The 19948-nt window shown below is 38.7% G+C and overlaps 1 protein-coding gene across 1 annotated transcript in view; it reads left to right on the top strand.

The window, feature by feature from the left end:
• The window catches only part of PLPPR1 (phospholipid phosphatase related 1), a 258906-nt gene that overhangs the window by 132493 nt on the left and 106465 nt on the right, over positions 1-19948 (top strand). Inside the window, exon 2 of the mRNA XM_041760585.1 lies at positions 9631-9740. Coding sequence (XP_041616519.1) covers positions 9678-9740 — 63 coding nt within the window. The 5' untranslated portion in view covers positions 9631-9677. The remainder of the gene's footprint in view (positions 1-9630; positions 9741-19948) is intronic.

The following is a 19948-nucleotide window of genomic DNA, read 5'->3' as shown; positions in this document are numbered from 1 at the left end:
GTGTGTGTGTGTGTCCCTGTCCCTCTGTGTCCCTGTGTGCATACTTCTTGTTCTTGCTCCAGTGCTTCAGAGTTTCAGTTTAACTGAGCATCAAACTCATTTCCTTCCAACCTTCGATTTTACTAAAGGAAACATTAGCTCACTACTTTATAATGAAGAAAAGCTCTTTATGCCCTGTTACTTTTTTCAGCTATTTTTGTTTTCTGGTGGAAAGTTAGAGGTAAAACAATATCAACAATATGAAAAGAAATGAGAGCAACACCCTGCTTGTCTGGGCATCGTTTTCCTATTAAGCAGTTCTTCTGGTGGTGACCCATAAGGCCATCCGGGTATCTCTTCCAATCAACCATTTAGACATTAGCATGCTCTCTGCTTTCCTCCCAGCTGCTTCATGTCGCCTGCTGAGCTTTGTGCTTACATTATCCTTGTGTTTCTTGTTGATTTTAAGAGACTAGTCTCTAACAGAGATGGCTCACTTTTTAGGTGGACTTTGGTGCTCTCTTTTTCCAATTTAACTTCTAACTTTTGTTATATTTAATTAAGGTATACACCTTTTAAAAGCAGCTGTATAAAGTGATTTTATTTTACAGTGATATTTTCTAAACAAAGACCCATAATTCAATGGAATAATTTCCCCCCTTTTGATTTTACATTTTGAAATATTTTCTGGTTTACATTTTGATTTCTAGGACTTCAAAATCACTTTATTTTTTATTGTTCTTTGGGTGTAGGTATAGTTGGTCTTAGCTAGTTGGAGTGGGCAGAAGGGATTGACCTAAGACCTACATTAGTACCATGTTGTTGAGTTCATGCAAAACCTAGAAAGGATTGACCTAAGACCTAGTTAGGATGAAGAGCTAAAGAACTGACTTAGGGTAGATTTGAAACCAAACATTGCAGCTGAGCAGCTTAGGCGCATAGTTGGCATCAACATTTACTATATAGTTATGTGCCACACGCAGTACAAGGTGCTAAGGTTACAGTGTTGAGCAAGACCAGCAAACATGGCCCTGGCCACATGGAACAAAGCTGATCATCAGTCTAAAGGTGGGACAGACATTAAAGAATTATCCAATAAATACTGGAGTATGAGAAATATACATAATAGAACTGAACCCATCAGGGCAGTTAAGGACACTTTCCCATTGAAAATGGCATTTCATTGAATGATGGGAAGACATTTACTAGGCAATATGGAGGAAGGAAGAGTGCTCTGTGAGGCAGTGTGTGAGAAGACCCAGAAGCAAGAAAGACCTCGGCATGTGGCAGAAACTGAGTGGTTAGAGTATAGAAGGGCTAGGAATGGGCACAGAGTAGATATTGTTACAAAATGAGACTGGAGATATTTGACAGAATCAAAAACCTAGAGCAAGCTCAGACATGAGTCAGGCAGCCTCTGTTTCAGTAGTGAGAGGTCCACCAGCAGGGACCCTACATGTCCAATGATACTCTGGTGACAAGGGGGAGGGGCTGTCTTGCAGAGTAGCCATTCAGGCATAGGGCTGAAGTATGAACCAGGCATACTGGCAAGTTCAAAGCACCCACCAAGATGAATGGTGGTCACTGAGTGAGGTCCAGGCAGGAATACAGGCCTGGAGAGAGACTGAGGTACCAGGAGGGTAATTCATCAGATTTAAGAAGTAAGGACAAAATTGACAACTGGTCATATGGACCAGGCTACATAGTATGGGAGCCCCGAGGGAACCTGGAATTATTTTGGGGTATGAAAAGTCACTCAAGAATAGTTTAGTTTTCATAAGGCCTCTAAATTGTGGGATTTTGTAAAGTTTAACTTCACTCTAGATTTCTCTGGTTTGTGGGTTTTATGCTCTTTGCCTTAGTATGGGCTAGTTCAAGGTCTGGATGTGGATCTAGCTGTGAGACACTATGCAGGGAAGAGACTATAGAGAAAAGAGAATACTAAAGCCATTCTCCTATTATGTAGGGTCTTTACATCGTCATTCCTCACATACTTTGAAAGGCATCTCGAAAACTGAACAGAGTAAAGAATTTCTCTTGAAAGCCTAAAATAGTGCATTCCTAAATTACACATCATCTTATGATGAAATATGTATTGTGCTCACCTACAACCAATTCAGTTCATTCCTATCCCTTCCTGTCTTTGTTGCTTTAAAAAGAAGAAAGCAAGCAAGCAAAGAAATGGGTTTTCCAGCTTTGGGAAATTAAATGCAAACTGTGATCCTGGTTGGAGATAATGTACTGAATAGAAATTATCCAGAACAGTGAGGGGTAGTTCAATGTCACCAAGGAAATTAATGACTATTTAACATGTGTTAAAGATGAGCTAGATTGGGGGATTATGGTTTACCCTGAGTACTTTGGAATTAAAATGAAATTCTCATAACCATTGTTTCTTACCCCTTAATTTCTTCTTTTCTGCACCTCCCTTATCTCCAATTAAGATTTGGGTTATATAGACGTAAGCCCTATCTTCCCCCTCTGTTGATAGACCTAATCTTATTTTAATCTTACACAAACCTAATTTTGAGGAATTTCTAGAAAGTTCCACTATGTTCAATGTTGTAAAACTCATGTCAGAGATGCCTTTGACATGACCTGGGTTATGGATTGTGCTGCCACACATTCTTGCTTCTGTGGCCCCCTGATACCTGGAGAAAGCATACCGCTCAGTGGCCCAGAATCTCAATAAATATTTAGTTTTCTGTAACAGACAAATGAAAGAAAGAAAAAATAATAATACTCTATAAGGAGTACTTCTCAGTGCCACTTGTGGTTCCTGGATAAGAAATGTTTTCATACTGGTTATTAATTAACCAACACTGAAGTCCCTCTACCTGCTGTCTGGTGAATTGGGAGTCTGTCTTGGTTGGTGGGAATAGGAAGTATTCTTGGCCATGTGTGAGCCCTGGTGATTATTTGCTCTAATCCCTCTGGATGGTTTCTCTTAGGCCTTGGGTATTTTCCATTCATGCTCATCAGAGGTCTGCTAAAGACTCAAAAAGGATCCTCTGCAGAGCAACTGGCTGTCTCTCTCTCTCTGCGTTGTTCTCTTCTCTGTACTCTGCCTTGTGAACTCCAGTTGCTTGGGCTCCCTCCCCATTCTCATCTCTGTTTATTCAGGGAGACCACTGGCCACTTCTTTGGGTTCCCCTTCTCTACCATGGCCTGAAGACTCTACAGGCAATAAGCTAGGACAGTCATAGGGCTCACCTCTGTTTGTTCTCATCTTTTAGGGGTCACTGCCCTTTATTGCTCTATGTCCAATGCCTTGAATACCATTGTCCATTTATTTTTGTCTGTATATTTTAGTTGTCAGGCATGAAATCCAGTCTCAGTTACTTTCTTTTAGCTAGAAGCAAAATCCCTCCAGAGCTATTTTAAGGTTGCTTAAGCTTGTTTTCAGCACTCCCTTTTCACAATCCCATGCCATATGGTAATAAGCTTAAAAAATTCCAAAATTCCTTCTGTTGGGTACTAAGCAGGAGTAGGTTTATCCCCTTGGGCAAAACTGTGGTCTTTATCCCAGGTGAAGGAAGTTCTTCACCACCTCAAAAATTCTCATGTTCTAACATCTCTGGTTTCAAATCTCCTTAATTAGTGGTTCTCCCCTAGAGGCTATCCCTCCCCCACATCCTCTTGAAGACGATGTCTGACAATGTCTGTAAACCTTTTTAGTTGTCAATGATTTGAGAAGGGGGTTGCTACTGTTGGCACCTCATGGCTAGAAACCAGGGATATAACTAAACATCTAACAATGCTCAGGACAGCCCCTGGACCAGCAATATCAACAGTGACAGGATTCAGAAACACTGTCCTAAATCAACATGGCCTTAGAGTGAAGAATTCTTGGCTTCCTCAGAAGGGTACCATTTTTGGTGTCCTTGCTGTTGTTGTCCATATGTTGTTTAGATTTTTGTTTTAGTGAACTCCATTAATTCACATCATCCTAACTTTGATGGGAGCCCTGACATTTTTAGCAAAATTAGCTCAAAATGGTCTCTGTCAAAAGAGGAAGCTCCAGGTTCCCTAAAATAATAGACTCTAGGCTACTGAGAATGACCACAGGCTGTGATTTTGGCCACTGGCTATTGGCCATTTTAGATTCTCATCAAAGCAGGCAGAAAGGCCCACTGAGTCATGGTGCCTATTTCTCAAGGATATTTTTGTTCTTTGTAGCTTCCTTGCCTGGTCAGCTGCAAAGCTGCCAACTTTGCAAAACTTAAAAGTGAAGTTTATCCCCATCCAGCTGTAACCATGCTTCATCACCATCCATTTTCAGAATCACCAAAACAGATATTCTATAATCAGTAATTATTTTTGAATTTGTCCTGAGTTGATTAGGAATTGTAACACTTCTCATAAACAAGAGGAAATTAAATGGAAAAAAATCAGTGGAAACATATGAGAAATTATTGATCCCTTCATTGGATAATTCTGATTTATTATATACTTAGCTGCCTAGAAACAGTAGCTCTGTCTGAATGTATTACCAGGTAAACAGCACTCTCTGTCAATATTCCCCCTTTTCCCTATGTTCTTATCTGATATGGAAATGGACCATCTTGTATTTCTTATTCTTGAAGTACTCTACTGGCAAGAGTTTGTGCATAATACAGAGTTACATGTGCGTACGTTTTTGGTAGCTCATTCTGATTTTCATACGTTTGATCTGGTGTTTGCTTTTAGTTTCTCAAACCTGTTAGGCTGATTCATATCTTTGGAACCTATGCTCTTGCTACTCCCATTAGCAGAAATGCTTCTCTCATCCTCCTCTACATTTATTTTAATCAACTTGAATACCGTCTCTTCTAAGAAACTGTTCCTTAACTTTGTCTCAACTAGGGCCGCATTATTACTTTTGTGGACTCTAAGCAAGTTTGCCTTGGGGACCCCTTTCAATATTTAAAAAAATCAAAATCTACATTTTACAATTGAATGGTATAAAACTGAATTTAATAATATATATTAAATTTTTTTCTGCCTAGAAGTCCATTTTCTGGTTTTAGAAGATTAAAACCTTTGCATAGGCCCCTAAAAGTATTGCGGATCCTAGGTACTGTGCCTAGTATATAAAATATTAATGTATAATATAACTGATGTATAAGAGATCCCTGACCCCAAGATTATTCATTTGAGCTGCCATTATCCCTCTTATTTCCTTTTATTTTTGGTTTAGAGAGAGAGTGCTAACATGTGTGAGCGGGGGAGGGGTAGCAGAGAGGGACAGAGGGAAAGAGACCCTTAAGTAGATTCCTCATCCAGCATGTAGCCCAATGTGGGGCTCAATCTGACAACCCTAGGATCATGACCAGAGCCAAAATCAGGAGTAGGATGCTTAACCAACTGAGCCGCTCAAGCACCCTTTTCTTACTTCCTTTTATGTTTGTACCTCTAACCCATTGTTATACTTGTTCTTATGTTTGTTTTCCAGTGTCTTCTAGATAGCTGTCAGCCCCTTGAATATGGGGTATCTGAACAGTTCATTTCTTCTAGTTATACCTAATGGGATACCTGGCATGAATTTGGTATGAATGAAAGAGAGAGAGAGAGGGACAGAGAGAGAGACAGAGAGAAAGAAAGAAAGAAAAGAAAAGAAAAGAAAAGAAAAGAAAAGAAAAGAAAAGAAAAAGAAAAGAAAAGAAAAGAAAAGAAAGAAAGAAAGAAAGAAAGAAAAAAAAGATTTGTTCTGATATTTTGAAACTGGGCACTAAGAAACTCAAATTAATGAGAACACAGCAAGGCTGGGCTGTACAAGAATCTTGTTCACTGATGTATATGATACTCTTTCAAAAAGATTCTGCTGACGTCTGTTTCTGGGAGGATGGGGTAAGATGTACTTTTCATTGTTCCTCCCTCTAAAAACAACTAAAAATCGTAGATGTTATGTATAAAAAAAACATAAGGAAACTGAGAGGTAGAAGGGAAAGGGAGACTGTACAGGAACCTCAGCACACAAACAACACAATAGTGAGTTCCCAGTATTTCCTCTTTGTGTCCTCTCTCAGACTGGTTGTTGGAGAATCTGGCAACCCCAAGGACACCAGTACTCACACAAAATAGCCCCAAGCATAGCTCTGTCCAAGGGGTCAAAAAAGTTTTGGAAGACCAAAATTTTTAGAAAATAACCCCTTAACTCCAGCCAAACACCACACACACACAAAAAAAACTACAGTCCCATCTCTACTGTTGGGCTGTTGAAGGCCAAGTGGAGACTCTGAACTTCTACCCTTAGCAGGCTATAAGGAGGTTGCCTCATGTTTCTATTAAGGTCATGTCAGAGAAAGCCAAGTGGGAGCCAGAACATGACTTTATGCAGGGCAGTAATAAGTAGTTACCCCCTTCCCAGTGTCAGAGGAGAACATGTGGGGAGCCTAGACTCTCACCCCTACTAGGCAGTACTGAGACATCCCTACTTCCTCCTCACTGGGGTGGTATTAGAAGGGGCTAATGGAAAAGCAGGAGTTTTACCCCTACATAGCCATCACAAGGCCACCTTCCCACATTATCCATGGAAGCCATATGGGGAGATGTAAAGAAAGAAGTACCTCTCCTACTCCCATACAGAATATTAGTGGAGGCCCTGAATTCCATTTCTATCAAAGGGGCCCTTCCCCAACCAAGTGTCACAGAAGACCATGTAGAGAACCTGGATTTCCTCCTTCACATGCCAATAACAAGAGAATATTCCCCATACCTACTAGAGGAGTATCAGAGGAGGTATGATAAAACACAAGGTTTAAACAAGATCTTGAGCCTTCTAATGTAACAACCCAAGGTTTCAATCAAAAATCACTCTTCTTACCAAGAATAGGGAAGATCTCAAACTGAATTAAGACCAATAAACACCAATACCCAGATGACATAGATGCTAGAATTATCTGACAAGAATTTTTAAGCAGTCATCATAAAAATGCTTCAATAAACAATTACAAACATGCTGGAGCAAATGAAAAAATAATCTCAACAAAGAAATAGAAAAGGTAAAGAAAAAGCAAATGGAAATTTTAGAATTAAAAAATACAACTGAAATAAAAAGCTCAGTGAGTGAACTTAGCTCAATATCATAATGAAGATGACAGAGGAAAGAATCAGTGAACTTGAAGATAGTATAGTAAAATACCTAATCTGAAAACAGAGAAAATAGACTGAGGGGTAAAAAATTAGTCTCAAAAACATGATAGACTGAAGTAAAAGATCTAATATTCAGGTCATTAGAGTCTCCGGGAAATGAGAGTGCATGTTGAAAAGTATTCCAGGAATAATGGCTGAAACTTTTCCCAGACTTGGGGAAAAAAACATAAACCCACAGATTCAAGTAGCGAGAAATCTCCAAAACAGAATAAACCTAAAGGAGTCTATACCAAGTCACATTAATAGTCAAAAGACAAAATACATATCTGATAAGAGGCTTGTAATCAGAATATAAGGGAACTCTTGTACCTTGAAAATAGTAAGATAAACAACCCAATCAAAAAACTGAAAATTCTGGGCAGCCCCTGTGGCTCAGTGGTTTAGCGCCACCTTCAGCCTAGGGTGTGATCCTAGAGACCCGGGATCTAGTCCCATGTCAGGCTCCCTGCATGGAGCCTGCTTCTCCCTCTGCCTGTGTCTCTGCCTCTCTCTCTCTCTGTGTGTTTCTTATGAATCAATAAATAAAATCTTAAAAAAAAAACCTGAAAATTTTGAATAGATATTTCACAGAATAAGATTTAAGAATGGCTAATAAGTACATGAAAAGATGTTCAATATCATTTGTTATTATGAAATGAAATCCACAATGAGATATCCTCTCATAACCATAAAGTGACTATAATAAAAGAGGCAATAAAAATGTTAGGATATGGGATGCCTGGGTGGCTCAGCGGTTTAGCGCCTGCCTTCGGCCCAGGGCCTGATCCAGGAGTCCCAGGATCGAGTCCCACATCAGGCTCCCTGCGTGGAGTCTGCTTCTCCCTCTGCCTGTGTCTCTGCCTCTCTCTATCTCTGTGTCTCTCATGAATGAATAAATAAAATCTTAAAAAAAAAAAAAGAAAAATGTTAGGATATGGAGAAATGGGAATTCTCTTATGGTGCTGGTGTCAATGTCAAATGACACAACCACTTTGGAAAACACTTCCACAGTTCTCTTAAACATAATTTAGCATATGACCCAGCAATTATACTCTTAGGTATCTAACCATGAGAAATGAAAACATATAGCTACATAAGACTTATACACAGATGTTCTTAGCATCATTACCCACAATATTGGACACTACTTAATATTGGATTCAGCAAAAATTGGAAACAACCTACATTTCCACCAATTGGTGAAGGTGCTATAGATTTACAATGGAATACTATTCAGCAATAAAAAGGAAAAATTACTGATATGTACATTATGACATGAATAAACCTCAAAAACATTGTGCTAAGTCAAAGAGTCTAGATCAAGAAACTATATATTGAGTAGCCTGGGTGGCTCAGCAGTTTAGCACCGCCTTCGGCCCAGGTTGTGATCCTGGAGACCCGGAATTAAAGACAAAAATCAGAACTATGAGAGCAGATCCTGGAAACACATTAAGTGTTGCTTCGGTTGGAGAATAAAAGGTGTAGTGGAAAATTATTTTTCACCTGGCTTTGAGAGCCTAAAACCTCTACTTGATTGTTTGGTTAATTTTGATTCTTCTTTAAAAAAAAAAATCTAATGCAGGAATATTTGAGGTTCAAAGTCAGATACTCAACAAATACTTTCAAAATCTACTGTTGCCTTAGATCCTCGATTCTTATAAATTAAGAGATCTTATTATGGTATCAGTGTTTTGTGTTTGAGACACACACACGTGCACACACACACATGCACATGTGCACACATGCACACGCACACACACAGCTGAGGGATCTCAGTTAGAGGGATCAGTGATATATTAATCCAAAATGTTAATAGCCATGTAGTCAAGGGAGCAAGGGCAAAAGAGTAGTCTGGGAAAGAAGTCAGGGATTAGTGCCTCAATACTAAATGTCAGGGGCAGCCCAGGTGGCTCATAGGTTTAGCGCCACCTTCAGCCCAGGGCCTGATTCTGGAGAACTGGGATGGAGTCCCACGTTGGTCTCCCTGCATGGAGCCTGCTTCTCCCTCTGCCTGTGTCTCTGCCTCTCTCATTCTCTCTCTCTCTCTCTCTCTCTCTGTCTCGTGAATAAATAAATAAAATCTTAAAAAAAAAAAAAAAAACTAAACTAAACTAAATGTCAGCACCAAGGCAGAGGCAAGGGCAGAAACCAACCAAACAAACAAAAGAGTCAGGCACAGACAGGAGATCATGCAGGATGGACAACAAATGTTTTATAGCAGAAACTGCCTTTTGTGACATGAAGGAAGTCTCCTGGGGTAAAGCACTGTGCAGTCGCAGGTGATTAGAATTCTTTTTGCTATAGGTTTGTGCACAGGAGCTCCCCATCTGTCCTTTGGACTCTAAGACTGTTCATGGCTAGTATTTGTTTCTTTTCCCTAGAATGATGACTACTCTGACTTGACTATACTACAGATGACTATTCGCATTGTTTTGTATACAGCTTATTTATCTGGAGTGTAGCTGATATTTTTATGTAAATACGCAAGGGACTGCTAACCATGTGGTTCTTACTCCATGCTACCTCTTTCTATTTCAGCCTGGAGACGGTTGCAGGCGGCGCAGCCTTCCTACATGGTGTAAGAAATGGCTGTAGGAAACAACACTCAACGGAGTCATTCCATCATCCCATGTTTTATCTTTGTTGAGGTATGTGTGTTTTTTGCCTTTAGGGACAGATTGAAATAAGAGTAGTCTTTATGCTGAGAATTTGGATTCTTTTGTGAAATTATTTGACAAACTTTGATAGCACAAATATTTGTAAAGAATTGATTATGCAAAGTGTTCCTTGAACAAGAAGCCATAGAATGAGAAGGTTCATCTATGAGGTAAAAAAAGAATTGTGTTTTATTATATTCTTCTTATTTTCAGTGGTAACTTAATGTATTAATTATTAATGTGGCATTTTAATTGGATTGGTTTTTTTTAAGATTTTATATATTTGAATGGGTGCACATGAATGAGAGAGAGAGCAGGAGCTCAGGCAGAGGGAGAGGGAGAAGCATTCTCCTTGCTAAGCAGGGAGCCTCATATGGGGCTCAGTCCCAGGACCCCAAGATCATGACCTGAGCTAAAGGCAGATGTTTAACCAACTGAACCACCCAGGTGTCCCTAGATTGTTTTTCAAAAATAAATATCATGTTTCAGGGAACAACAAACCAATTGGTTTACAGATGATGTTAGTTGATGGACTTTTGCCTTGCAGCACAATAAAGAAAAAATTATAATTGACTATTTCCACGGGGCATTTTTCTTTAGTGGAGTATTGAGAGCTTGTTTAGTGTGCTATTTCTTTTGGTCATGAATGATTTTATTGAGATGCTCCAAGTTTGTACCAACAAATGCTTCTCCAGCATCTTCTTGGTTAAATACCTTATACCCCTTCCCCACTGTATCTTACTCTCTATAATGTTTGCTTTAGAGGAGACAAAGACATGGAAATTTTAGGAAATTTGGAATCATGTGATGCAAAAAAGAAAAAGCTAGTGACTCTAGGTTGTCTCAAAATAAGATGTTGATTTGCCAAAGATATTATTTCTGCCTTCTCAAAGAGATAAGGCATCTGATGAGTTGTTTTTTATCCTAAAGATTGGATTTTAAATATGACAATGTAAATTGCTGAAAAATAAGTGTCCCAAGATTCCCTTCTGGGTAATTGCCTAGATCATCTTTATATCCCAAGGACCAGCTGTAGCATGTTCTTATGTTATGAGATCTATTTGGCTGAGTATGGGGGGAACATGCATGTTGAGCCACTTAATTGACTGTGAAAACCATCAGCACTTGAGGTAAACCACTACTTATATTAGCAAAAATGTAGTTTTATTACGTATGTGTTTAAACACCTCCTTTGAATCAGTGCAACAATATTTCTATCTTCTACTTCTTGAAATAACCTTAGCTATCTATATAGTCTGTTGGGTATTATGAGCATTCTGATTTTTAGCCAAATATATGGTTGACTGATCCTTGAGTTTCACCTAACAAACATCACTTGGTAGTTTAGATGAACAACTATTATTTGATTTATTTTCTGGTGATATTTGTGAACCTATTTGTATTGTAGGATTAGGTGGAAATAGGACATTAACTTGGGACAGAGATGTTAATATAAGTCAGGATACTTACAGACTAAAACTATGCTGAATCTCTCAAAGGGTAAACAAAGCACTCATCTCTCAACAGAAACATATTCTTAGTACTCTTCTTTAACTTGATCCTTTAAGTTGTTGCACTTAATATTCTTCTTTTAACTTCCTTTATTCTTGCTTCTGAGATCAAAAGTAACTCCAGTCAATAACCATACATTATTGTATATCACGGGTTCTTTTTTTTTTTAAGATTTTATTATTATTACTTTTTTATGATAGTCACACAGAGAGAGAGAGAGAGAGGCAGAGACATAGGCAGGGGGAGAAGCAGGCTCCAAGCACCGGGAGCCCGACGTGGGATTGAATCCCGGGTCTGCAGGATCACGCCCTGGGCCAAAGGCAGGCGCCAAACTGCTGCGCCACCCAGGGATCCCCGTATATCATGGGTGCTAAGTTACTATTGTTCATATTGAAATTGGAATGAGAGAAAGAGTCCTTTCTCATGCTGCTCATGCAGAAAAGGATCGAAGGCTATGGTACTGTGCCTGTCTTTCAATGTTAAAATCCTTTTTCTTTTATTGTAAGAAAAATAAACTTATAAAGTAAGCTGGAGGAAATTAGAGAAAAAGTCATCTGTCATTATCTTTATCCTCCTGGTAGCAATTTGATTTTAAATTTTCCTAAAAATCAAACAGGAACCAAACCTGAAAGTAAGAGGTTTAATTTATTGCTGGAAGGTATATACCTGAAGATTTTCAGTCCTCTAATGTATGACTATGAGCTGACTGGTAGAGCAAGGAGAAAGAGACATAAATCAGTCTTTCTCTGCCTTAACCTGGCACAAACATAAATATAAATCTAAAAATCTGGGAGAGGAAAGATAGTTTATTCTTTTTCTTGTTGCATTGTCATTCTTATTTTGTATGGAAGTTTAAGGTACTTCAGGTGTACAGTTTAGTAATTCAAAAATTACAAGACTTGGTACTCATCATAAGTGCCCTCCCTAATATTATACTGTATGCTAACTAACTGGAATTTAAATCAAAACATTAAAAAAAAAAGTACATCAGTGACTTCTCTCAGAAACAGGCAGGAGAAGGAAAAAGAGGAAGTAAAGTAAAATAAAGTATAAATTGAGAGGGGAGGAGGTATATTTTAAGATGGCTTTCATGATTCTCCTGTATTTCATGTCAAACACTTACTGTCATATGGACCTCAGTGTCCACTGCAGCATTGTTTAAATAGCCACGATAGGGTAACAACCCAAGTGTCCATCCATGGATGAATGGTTAAAGAAATTGTGGAGTGGACACATAATGGGATATTATTCAGCCATAAAGGGAATGAAATCTTGCAATATATGACAATATGGATCAAACTTAAGGGCATTATGCTAAGTGAAATAAGTCCGTCAGAGAAGACAAATACCGTATGATCTCTCTTATATGTGAAATTAAAGAAAAAAACCCACCAAGTTCATAGATTAAAGAGAACAGATTAGTGGTTGGTGGGGGTGGGAAAAATAGGTGAAGGGGTCAGAAGGTTAAAATAAACATTAGTTGGGGGGAAGGGCAGAGAGAGAATCCTAAGCAAGCTCCATGCCCAGAGCAGAGCCTGAGGCCAAGCTTGATCTCATGACTCTGAGATCGTGATGTGAAACAAAATCAAGAGTCAGACCTTAACCGACTGAGCCACCCAGGTGCACCCCCAAAAATTTTTTTTAAGATTTTAATTTATTCATGAGAGACATTGAGAAAGAGAGAGAGGCAGAGACATAGGCAGAGGGAGATGCAGGCTCCATGCAGGGAGCCCGATGTGGGACTTGATCCTGGGACTCCAGGATCACGCCCTGGGCCGAAGGCAGACGCTCAACCACTGAGCCACTCAGGCATCCCCCAAATTTTTTTAATTAAGAAAAAAAATTTAAAATATTTATTTTGAGATTGGGGAACAGTTCTTTGTGTAAGATCTGTTGGTGGTAGGGGAGCAAAACAAGACAAAAACAGTTTACCTAAATTATGCCAGGTATTATAACAGGGACATCCAAAAACCTGGTCAAAAATAACTTGGTTAAAATGTCAATTTGATCAATGAATATCTTTTCACTATTGCTTCTTAATTAAGAATAATTTAGACAAAGAAAATACAACAGACACCCCTGCACCTGCCATAAAAATCAAATCTTAAAATTTTGCCATCGGTGCTTCGGATATTTTTTTAAGGAAAAGAAAATACTATTAATATGGCTGAAGTCCTACTGTCCTGGACCTGGAAGTAACTGTCTGTGAAGTTGGAGGTTTTACTCCCCTGAATGATTCTTATTCATATTTCCATATTTTTCCTACATGTCCACATATTTATAATTAATATCTTAGGGGGATTTTACATGAATGATAGTATATTGAAGTTCCATCTTTGAATTTGACTTTTCACTCAGCATTATGTTTCTGAAATTTATCCAGACCTGCAGCATGCCATTCCTTTTAAATTATTACATTTTATCTCATTGTGCAAATACACCTACTGAGAGTTTGCTGGATTCTTGTTTTCTTTTTCTTTTTTTAAGATTTTATGTATTTATGAGAGAGAGAGAGAAAGAGAGAGAATGTGAGCAGGGGCAGGGGCAGAGGGAGAGGGAAAAGCAGACTCCCCACTGAACAGGAGCCTAACGTGGGGCTCTTCCCAAGACCCTGGGATCAGGGGCAGAAGACAGACACCCAAGTGACTGAGCCACCCATGTGCTCCTATTCTTTTTTGTTCTCTTGACACCTGTTTTACTCATTCAACTTTCTACTGCAGAAAACTTTCTCATTTCAGTCTCCATATCCATGTGAGCAAGAGCTTTCCTTTGGATGGACACCTAGCAGTGGAATTGCTGGGCCATGATTACATTTTCCAGTTATTTGCTTCAATATAAGAACAGTATTGATATTTTTATATCCATTTCCTTGAGGAAACTTTGTTTTAGGATTATGTCTGTATATTTCTTAGGTTTTTTTTTCCAGACAGTTAGATCATATGCAATTAGTAGCAGATTTGGGATGCCTGGGTGGCTCAGTGGGAGACACCTGGGTGGCTCAGCAGTTGAGCATCTGCTTTCAGCTCAGGATATGATCCCAGGGTCCAGGATTGAGTCCTGCATCAGGCTCCCTGCAGGGAGCCTGCTTCTCCTTCTGCCTGTGTCTTTGCCTCTCTTTGTGTGTCTCCCATGAATAAATAAAATCTTTTAAAAAAAATTAGTTGCATATTTGTTTCTTCTTTTCCTGATTATTATGACTTTTTCTTATCTTTCTACTTTGGTTAAGACCTCCAGTGTAATGTTAATAGAGGCAGAGGCAGCAGACATCCATGCCTAGTTGCTGACTTTAAAGGGAATATGTCAAGTGTTTCAGCAGTTTTATTTTATTTTATTTTTTAAAGATTTTATTTATTTATTCATGAGAGACACAGAGAGAGAGGCAGAGACACAGGCAGAGGGAAAAGCAGGCTCCATGCAGGGAGCCTGATGTGGGACTTGATCCTGGGACTCCAGGATCACGCCCTGGGCCAGAGGCGCTAAACCACTGAGCCACCCAGGGATCCCCAGCAATCAGTTTTAAATGTGAACTTTCATTTTTTTTCCCTTTGCCTTCTAGAGTAGATGACTTCATTTGATTTAATTCCCCCTTTATGTTGTAAATTGTAGATTCTATTTGTGTTTGTTTCAAGTTTTTATTTAAATTCCAGTTAGTTAACATAACAGTGTAATATTCGTTTCAGGAGTAGAATTCAGTGATTCATCACTTATATACAACACGCAGTGCTCATCACAAGCCCTCGTAATCCCCATCACCCATTGAGCCCAGCCCCAACCCGCCTTCCCTCCTGTAACCATCAGTTTGTTCTCTATAGTGAAGGGTCTCTCTTATGGGTTATTGTTGTTTTCTCTATGTTCATCTGTTTTGTTCCTTAAATTCCACATATAAGTAAAATCATATGGTATTTTTCTTGCTCTGACTTCTGTTCTTTTAAAGTTTACTCTTCTTTTAAATATATAAACATAGCAAATGATTAGATTAACCAGTCACTCTTTGCTTCACTTAAACAATAATGGTCTTAAGTCACTTTGAGATCTTGGGTATCATTCTCTATTTTTTTTTTCAATACTTCCTTAAATTTTTTCACTAACGTTTCAGTCCTGGATCCTTTGAATTTACCCACATATTAATTTTTTTTGCTCACCATTCCTCCCTCTATTTCTGTCTTTCCTCCTGGGTTAAATTTCCTCACAGAACTTTCAGCGTGGGTCTAGTGAGTTGTAAACATTCGTAATATTTACCTGAAGTTGTCTTTATATTATAATCTGGAAGGGTGAATTCTGGATTGAATAGTTTGTTCACCACCTTAGAACTTCTATAGTGTTCATCCATTTCACTCTGTGAAGACTCTTCTCTTACTGTTCTTGATAGGCAATTCACATTTCTCTCCAGTGGCTTTGACATTTTTCTCTAGTCTTTGGTTGTCTGTCATTTTGTATACGTCTAGGTGTGAACTTTATACGGACTAGAACTTATTTTATGTCTTGAGTATAAAAAGTCATGTTTGTACCATTCTGTAAAAGCCTCAGGCATCACATCTACAAATATTCCTCCATCCTCTATTCTTTTTCTCTATTCAGTATACTGGATCTTCTTTCTTTCTGTTTTCCGTGTCTCTTAACCCATCTTGTTTTTTTATTTCTAGAAGTTCTATGTACAAAATTCTGCCTGTTTTTATAGTATCTCCATGCTTACCATTTTTATTTATTTTGTATTCTTTCAGTTATTCTGTTTTCTGAAATTATTCTTATTCTTATCCTCCTCTATGTTGTATCTGCTATCTGTAGTTCATACTGGATTGTTCCTTATTAATTTTTATAATTTTTAGCTCATTTTTTTAGCAGAGCCTGTTTCTTCCATAGGATTCATGTGGAGCTTAGATTTTAAGAGTGTCTCTTAGGAGGGATTTTGCATCTATATTTCTCTTATGTTTAGGCTTCTCTATTCAGAACCCAAACTTGACAATATCGAAGTATAATTAGACAAAGTTCACCTCCCTTCTCACTCAGAGAAAGAAAAGCAAGGTTCAGGAATGCTGGCTTTTACGCAGGAGTCTCTGTTCCCGCTCAAATCCTCACATCCTATCCCCATGGATTTGAAAGCCCAGATCTTGTTACTGAGTTGGACATGTACCCCTTTCTCTACTCCCATCTGGATCCACTGTATCATCAGTTCATTGGGTTAGCATTCTTATTTTCAGTACCCCTTTTGATTCAACTCATGTATGAATGAAAAAGATAAAAATAAAGGCAAGCCATTGTTTGTAGATGTTTGCAGTGGAATGTTTTCATGCTATCATTGTTTCGTGAATGCATTCATTCATTAAACCCTTATTTATTCAGTACCTAGCCTCCATGCCCCACCAAGGCATTATGTGTTTTTCCCTTTTTGCATACTTTACATCCTAACCAGCCTTCTGCAACTTGAATCTCATCAAGTATTTCTTAGAGCCAGGGTTGTTGGGCCATGCTTGAAATATGTGAGGGATGGAGGATGGAGGTGAGAGTCACATACTGCCGAGAGTGCAGCACTGATGTGCATTTTCTTGGTGATATTTTAACTATGTAAGCATAGAATTTTAACTGGAGGATGTTTTACTTGTGGCAATTGGTGAGGTGAGTAGATACCATCCAGCCTCTAAAAATTAAAATGTGATGACAAAGGAGGAGACTGCCTGGAATCCACCCAGAAGGCTGAACCAGTGGTAGAGAAGCTCTCTGACAAAGCAGCATGCAGCACAAAAGGTCTCATGGTGCAAACAAGTCAGGAGAGCATTGCTCTGAGTAATCTTTGGATGTTACCAAATGAGAAAGTAAGATGTCACTGGAGAGAGAAAGTGTCTGTAGATGAAGAGAGTATATACATACAGAAGGTAATAGGCTGAAAGGGAAGGGATCTATAGTAGGGAGGGCAGCAGAGTGAATTGAGAAGTATGATCTGTAATGGGCAATACAGATGCTTCCAGAAACCAAGCCCTTGAATGTTCAATATTCAGTTTTGGACATCACCTGGTGTCAGCTAATCCTTAAAATGTACTTGCCATGTTAACCAGAGCCTCTTAAATGGAGATCCTTTGACAAGGGAATGGTGATTTTTAAGGGCCAGAATATAGCCCTTAATGAGTGAAATCTGGAATCACTAAAATTCCAGGATGGTCCATGACAATATTTCTAACCCACAGCCTTCAGCTCTTGCTGGATCTGGTTCTACTGGAGCAAGAGAGAAAACAGCAAATGCTAGACTAGACAAAAGATGAAGAAAGAGACCCCAGGGAGAGTAGAAAATTAACAATTTTAAGTGAGCCTGAGGACATCTACTTTCTCATCCTCATTTTTACTCCTTGAAATCAATAATATGAACTTGTGGTGAGGATAAAGGTACTTACCACAAGCTAGCTAAGAAGTAAAAATAGTGATAAAAGTAATCAAATATTATCTTTGTGCATTTTCCATCCTTAGTCCTTTTTTTTCCTTTCCCACCATCCTCCTTCCTTCTCTCCTCCTCTCCCTTAGTCTTTCAATAAATTTCAGATCCCCTCTCTTTTCTTCTGCTTTTCTTCTCTCCCTTTTTCTCACTCTGTCATTTCAGCAACTCCTTTCCTTCTTGAGGATCAACAAAAGAGGATTTCTCTGAGGGAAAACACTCAAACTGGTGATCGAAGTATAATTTTTTCCCTAAAAATAAGGACCTGTGCTAAGATTTCCCTTGCCACCCACAATCAAAATCAGTGTATTTTTTTCAAATTACAAAGATATTTTGGGACTGAGATACCCCTTTTGACAGATCTTCCCAGGTACCAGTGGATTCTTCTTAAGACAGTTTCATTACATTCTCTGTAAAATCATGAATAACTCAAAACAGTCAAGCCTCTTTAAAATATATTCATGCTTACAGCAAAACTCTAAATGGAGCTTAGCTTCCTTGGCAGACAATATTAAGTACCAGGAGTTTGGACATAATGAATGCAATTGTTGCTTGATATGTACAGATGTGACAGTTTTATCATTTTGACGGTTGCTTGTACTTGCAATTTTTTATTGCCTGTTTTTGACAACTCATTTTTCTCTGCTGGAACCTACCGGGTGATTGTTGTAAATGCCAGCCTGAAAATAAATAATCTCATGAAGTTCTGCAAGAACTTGATGGTTCTGAGTATCTTTCTTCCCTGGGGCCAGAAGTGAGGGCATTGTATATTATCGTTTTGGGACAATGAGCACCATTTCTAGGCCTCTCTTATTTTGTGTGCCTCGAACTTAAGAATGAGTCTTGGGGGATGCCTGGGTGGCTCAGCGGTTGAGTGTCTGCCTTTGGCTCAGGGCATGATCCCGAAGTCCTGGGATCAAGTCCCACGTTGTGCTCTCTGCATGGAGCCTGCTTCTCCCTCTGCCTGTGTCTCTGCCTCTCTCTCTTTGAGTCTCTCATGAATAAATAAATAAAATATTTTTTTTAAAAAAAAGAAAGAATGAGTCTTGGCCTCACTTTCTGCTCTTTATTTGCAGGTGCTAAGATATTACAGATCTGACCACCTTGTTTCTGAAACTTAGATTGCAACTAAGATTTTTGTATGTAAGTCACATCTGGAACTTGCCAGGGAGAAAGTATCAAATCTTATCCTTATGTATAGTGGAGTACAAAGAGAAAATAAGTTGATATCAAAGCCAGTGGGTTTGTATCTTGACTCTGTCATTTACTGCTGCTATAGACTTTCATAGCTTCTTTGGACCTCAGTTGCTTCACCTGTGAAATGAAAACAAAAAAACAAATTTCCTTTTGGGTACTTTTGAGAAACAAATGAGGTAATGCACCTGAAAGTACTTGTCAAATAGCAAGTGGTTAATAAATATTAACATAAAAGTAATTAAAAGTAAGAACTCCTCTGCAATATAAAACACATACAAAACCAACAAAGATGAGAAGTAAAACTAACCACACACACACACACACACACACACACACACACACAGGGACACCAAAACCCTGACCCTTAGAGTTTAATATGGCAGTTTAATGCCCAGACATGCAAAATTGCTGGGCTTAAGGGGGTAATGTTTTTAGAATATATATATATTAAGACATTATTGGATAAGGTTTCAAACAAAGCAATGAGAAATCTGTAGGTCTTTTACATTGCAATGACAAATATAAATTATAGGGTACTTTCCTATGCCTTTACTTATGTAATCACCACTTTGACTAGTGTTTGCAGTATGGAGCGAAAAGGACAATGCCAACATTTAGGTATCTCTCTTATTTTTCGCAGTATCAAAATACCAGTGTTGATTTAAAAAATGAGATAAGTTTGCTGTCACCCTTCATCCCTGTCCTCAGGAGCTCTTCCAACGGAGTTGAGGGTTCCTTGGTTCTTCAGCATTGAGTCTCTTTAAGTTAGATGTTTTGGGATCAAGACCCCCTTAAAATAAACTACCATCTGAGGAAGAGGAGTTAGGACTAAGAAACTAGATCTGGCCCTGGAGTTCAAAAGATCAAAAGAGGAAGAAATATGGTTCTGGGAGGAATAAGGTAGTTGGACTCCAAGGGAAGGACTAGGAGCTGGGTCTGGGACCCTCCCAATCCCTTCTTTCTGAAATCACTCCCACCATACCCTCCTCCAGTTTTCCTTACTGGTTCTACTTCTTCACTCACCTGCCCTTTCAAAGATAATAAAGTGCCCAACCTGATCTGGGGTGAA

The sequence above is a fragment of the Vulpes lagopus genome, chromosome 7, assembly GCF_018345385.1.
Source record: "Vulpes lagopus strain Blue_001 chromosome 7, ASM1834538v1, whole genome shotgun sequence".
In the NCBI taxonomy this organism is placed as follows: Eukaryota; Metazoa; Chordata; class Mammalia; order Carnivora; family Canidae; genus Vulpes; species Vulpes lagopus.
Note: the sequence above shows the minus strand (reverse complement) of the source record. Positions and strands in the feature narration are given on the sequence as shown.